This window comes from Mesocricetus auratus, unplaced genomic scaffold, assembly GCF_017639785.1.
Source record: "Mesocricetus auratus isolate SY011 unplaced genomic scaffold, BCM_Maur_2.0 Super-Scaffold_100027, whole genome shotgun sequence".
Lineage (NCBI taxonomy): Eukaryota > Metazoa > Chordata > Mammalia > Rodentia > Cricetidae > Mesocricetus > Mesocricetus auratus.
Window position 1 is genome coordinate 25943762 of NW_024429208.1, and position 5277 is coordinate 25949038.

The 5277-nt window shown below is 43.4% G+C and overlaps 1 protein-coding gene across 1 annotated transcript; it reads right to left on the reverse strand.

Moving 5' to 3' along the window:
* Positions 1-302: 302 nt before the first annotated feature.
* LOC121134390 (sperm motility kinase-like) lies at positions 303-1439 on the reverse strand. Its single transcript, XM_040732570.1, has one exon. The coding sequence runs from the start codon at positions 1437-1439 to the stop codon at positions 303-305; it is 1137 nt and encodes a 378-aa protein (XP_040588504.1).
* Between the last annotated feature and the right edge of the window lie 3838 nt (positions 1440-5277).

Below are 5277 nucleotides of genomic sequence, written 5' to 3' on the forward strand. Positions count from 1 at the left end.
TGCCCTGAAATGCCTGGATCAAGATATTATGGTTCCAAACTGGGTCTGGTGATTGGGCATGTTGGCCCCATGGATGGGTGCTCTGAGGAGAAGTCCATGTTCAGAAACCTGAAGTGTGTTCCCTCCAGGACTGACACGTGAGGAGAGATCCCTGTGGGTCAGTCCGGAGAATTCATGTTGACTGCAATGTCCCCAGCAGCGCTGTTGATGCCATTATGCATCCCGACGCTTCCGTGTCGGATTATTTCATCTTATCTGGGCGTCAGTCACGGACAGTCCAATTTGTTCACCGTGATATGGATTCAGCATCTCTTTCGTTTTCCTGGCACACCTTCCTTCTGAACGGGACTGTCCCCAGTTTCTGTGATTGTCAGAAAGGCTGCCTCACTGGCTTTCCTCTTCAACGGGAGAAGTGGGGGAAGGGCACAAACAGGGCTGCTGGTTAAAGAGGGCTTCTCTTTTCCATGATGACTGTCCTCACGGCTCAGTTTATGTTTCAGAATATTGAAAGCTGCTGCCACTTTATTATGTGGCTGCCCGTGTGTTAGGGATGACATAATCTCTTCACAGGTATAGCCAATAGCATTCATAGTGTCCATGATCCTGGGAAGGAGTCCTTTACTTAGAGGTTCCACATGCTCTTCAATGCTCCTCAGCCATTCTCTTTCCCGGACCTCACTGATTGTTATCCTATGGCTGGTGGGGACGCAGAGTAATTGTGCAAGGATGACCTGACATGGTTTTGACAGGTGCTGGGGAATGGCTAACTGTGTGTTGGTGATGAGCCTGTACAAAGCATCATCTCTGGTTTCTTCATATGGAAAACATCCTGTGACCAGTACATAAAGGAGAATTCCCATGCCCCACATGTCGACTGCCAGTCCATCGTAGGGTTTTCCTGCCAAAACCTCTGGAGGCAAATAGAGCAAGGTGCCACAGACATCCTCCAACATCTGCCCTTCTGCTAGCTGAGCTGCCAATCCAAAGTCACAAAGCTTGATGTTTCCAGCATTGTCAATGAGGATATTCTCCAATTTAATATCCCGATGTGCGATTCGTCTCTGGTGGAGATAGTGCACTGCTGACGCGACCTGTTGGAATATTGGTCTAGCTTCCTCCTCCTGTAGATGGTCTACATCCCTGAGGAATATCTCCAAATCCTTTCCTGCAACATACTCCATGACCACATAAGTCTTTTTCAGTGTGTAAATGACATGAAAAAATCGAACGATATTTCTGTGTTCCAAAGATTGAAGGATCTCTACTTCTGAGTGGGTGTGAGCCAGAGATTTGTCCTTTTTCTTAAGGACCTTGACAGCAACTTCTGTATGTGTAGGAAGGTGGCAGGCAAGCTTCACCTCCCCATATGTACCAGAACCTATAGATTTTAAGATTCTGAAATCCTGTTCAAGAATGTCCTGTTCCAATGCAATGGACATGATGTTTGACTGTTTCAACCACTTTAACTTGAAGCTGTTCCTATGGAAACAATGCTAGAAACAAAAGAAAAGCAGTGTTAGCATGGGGATTCAGTGTTTAGAATTCTCTCCCATGAAATGTGAGATAGCTGAATCAACCCCAAAACAACCCAAACTTAGAGCTCAAGATGTGGAGTGAGTGTGAAGATCAAAGCTGGATTCGCTGCTCTGGACATGCAGAGGAAAACGCTGAGGTGAAAGACAATGATGAGTTCACTCCCAACTATGTATCAAAATGAAAATAACCTGGTCCAAACTGATCAAGAGACAGAACATATAAATTGAACAATAAAAAAATCAAGATGTAGTGCTGCCTGAATGAAAAACCAGATGTTCTTCTCTCGAGGTTTCAACTTTGAAACCATGGGAAATTTGAAAGTATGGGAGCAATTCCTAGACAAGTGTGCCTATTGAAAGCAGAGGAAAGAATCACCTAAATCATGAGTTATAAGCAACAAGTGTGGCTGGCAACAAAATGGTTACAGCCTATTTAGGGCCCTGACCTGTTGGGATTAAAGGCAGGAGGGAATCTTGTTGGATTCCCCGAACCTCTCAAAACTTTGGAAAAGATTCAAACATGCCCTGGAGGAATTTGTGGGCCTACCTGACACAAGCTAGAGTCACCAGAGAATAAGGGATTTCAGTTGATGAAATTCTGGCATGACATACAGCTCTTGGGCATTTGCTTAATCGGTAATCAATTAGGGAAGACCAAGCCCAATGTGAGTGGTGTTCTACTTGGAATTTTGGTTCTGGGCTATGTACAAAAACACAATGATCAAGCCAGTCAGCAAGGAGTGATACAGTGAGGAGAATATGATCAAATTACAGTAAGGCAGGCATGGATGTGCTATAATTAAACCGGACATCTGTAAAAAATTCTTAGATAAGTTTGAATAGAGAAAAATCTGAATCTAAATGGAAATAAGAGATGTCATATTTAAAACTGAAAATTATATAATAATTAACTAAGAGAGGGAATACACAGGCCAAAACTCACCCTTGTCCACACCAAATATTGTATATATGAATGGGAAACACCAAACGAAAATCCCAGGAAGGAAAAGCAACTTCACTATGGTGAGGTCCAGTGGATTAGAGATGCCCATCACTATCAGGCTCATTGTAACTTGCTGTATAGCCATGGAAGAGTGACTGCCATGTTTAAGGACAAGGCTCAGCTGCGAGCTTGTACAAACGGACTAATCTAAGTTGTGAGATGGTGCCACAAGCCTTTAATCCTGGCAATGGGGCGGCAGAGGCAGGCAGGTCTCACTGAGTTCGAAGGCAGCCTGCTCTACAGAGCCAGCTCAAGGAAGGCTCTGAAGCAATACAGAGAAAGCCTGTCTCAAAAAATCACAAAGGAACCGCCACAATGGACTAATATGTAACTTTATTGATAATATCTCATTGAAATCTCACAAGCACCAACCAATCAGGGATTTGTAAGAATTGACCTTTTTTTGTTGTTGTTGTTGTTGTTGTTGTTGCTTTCTTTTGTTACCTCAGCTTCCATACCTTAACAATGCCCTGACCATTTCATTGTGACTGTGATCAAGTCCAAGTTTAGAATCAACCCTAGGGAGGAAGGGTTTTTGTGCACTCATATATCCAACAGAATCACAATCCATGTGGCTGGGGACACTGTGTTCCTTTTAGAGCTGGCTTGTTAGGTGGCTGGTGATATTGCAAAGAAGTTCTCTGTCCACTAGAGACTTACTTCCTAGAGACTTTCATGTCCATGCTTTCTACACCTTTCCAGGCAAGAGTAACTAGTTGAAACCAAGTTTTTCCAATGCACGAGATAATGTGAAATAACCCACTGGGCCAGTTTGAATTAGAAATTCCCCTAAAATCATAGGCCTTTGAGCATGAATTTTGTCCTACATGGGGAACCTCATGTGGTCAAGCTTTGGTGACTGTATTAGTCAGGGTTTTCTAAGCAAAGAGTATCTCAAACACTAATTCAATCACCTCCCTTTCTTGAATTTATTGGAATGACTTACAGTTTGTTTTCAAAAATTCAGGAGTTTCTCAGTCCACCAGGCTGGATCTCTTGGCTGATCTTCAGTATATGCTGGAACACCAAAGTCATAGACTCTAATCACAGTGAAGGAATGGACTTGCTAACAATGCATGGCCAAGTGGCAAATGAGCCAAAGCCAAATTATTCCAGCTTCTTATATAGCCATCCAGCCGAAGGTGTGGCCAGGATAAAGGTGTGTCTATTTGCAAGAAGATCTGGATTAAAGGTGTGTGTGTGTCCACATCTCTACATCCTCATAGAAGGCTTATTTCCCTCTTCTTGATCCACAGCAAGTCATTCAAAATTAATCTCTCTCAGGTGTGCCCTTATTGATTGGCTTGTATCTCATTAGAGATGTAGTCAAGATGACAACTAAAAATTGCTATTACAGCCAGGAGTTGGTGGCTCACGCCTTTAATCCCATCACTCGGGAGGCAGAGGCAGGCAGATCTCTGTAAGTTTGAGACCAGCCTGGACTACCAAGCGAGTTCCAGGACAGCCTCCAAAGCAACAGAGAAACCCTGTCTCGAAAAACCAAAAACAATTGCTATTACATTGGCAGAAGTTCATCACCTGGCTTGTCCTTGAGATTAAGGAATCTGGCCTGTTTCATTCCCATACTCTGATTCCTGATTCAATTTTAAGTTATGATGAATTAATCTTCCACTCAGGCTTAAGTGACAGTGGAAAACTGGACTGACATTTTCTGGGAAATGGTGGCATATGCCTTTCACACCCATACATGGGAGGCAGAGGCAGGCAGATCTCAGTAACTACAAAGCCATCTTGTTCTGTAGAGCCTGTTCCAGGAGACTCCAAAGTAATACAGGGAAACTTTGTCTCGGGGAAAAAAAAGCCCCACAATGGATTTGGGTGTATCGTTATTCATAATGCCTTCTTGAAATTTCATTAGCACCAACAAGACATGGATTTGTCCGATTTGACTGTGGTTTTCTTTTTTTTGTTGTTGCTTTGTTTGGTTATCTCAGCTTCCATACCATAACAGTGCCATGACTGTTCCATTGTGACTGTGATCTAGTCCAAGTTTATAACCACCTCTAGGGAGGAAGGGTTTATGTGCACTCGTATATCCCAGAGACTTACAATCCATGTGGCTAGGGATATTTTGTTCCTTTTAGAGCTCGGTTAGGTGGCTGGTGACTTTTCATAGAGGTTTCTATCCACCAGTGAGTTGCTTCCCAGAGAGATTCATGGCCGTGCTTTCTACACCTTTCCACTTAACAGTAACTACTGTAAACCAAGTGCTTAAAAAGCCCCAGATAATGTGGAATATGATATAGGGCTAGTTTGAGTGAGAAAATCCCCTACAATCTTGGGCATTTGAGCATGAGTTTTGTCCTATGTGGGGAACCTCATGTGGTAGAGCTTTGGTGACTGTATTAGTCAGGGTCCTCTAAGCACAGAGTGTCTAATACAATCATTCAATCACCCCCCTCGATTTTTTCCGAATGACTTACAGTCTTTTGTCAAAGATCCAGGAGTTTCTCAAGCCGCAAGGCTGTATCTCTTGGCTGATCTTCAGTATATGCTGGAACACCAAAGTCGTAGAGACTCTAATTCCAGTGAAGGAATGGACTTGCTAACAAGTCGAGGGCAAGCGGCGAATGAGCAAATGTCCCCTCGCACCACATTCTCATATATATCCAGCAGAAGGTGTGGCCATGATAAAGGTGTGTCTATTTGCATGAAGATCTGGAATAAAGTCCTGTGTCTTCACACCTCTACATCCTCATAGTAGTGGTATTTCCCCCC

What these genes read in the sequence shown, in the direction of transcription:
- LOC121134390 (XM_040732570.1), bottom strand. Translation starts at nt 1,439, where the DNA reads ATGTCCATTGCATTGGAACAGGACATTCTTGAACAGGATTTCAGAATC.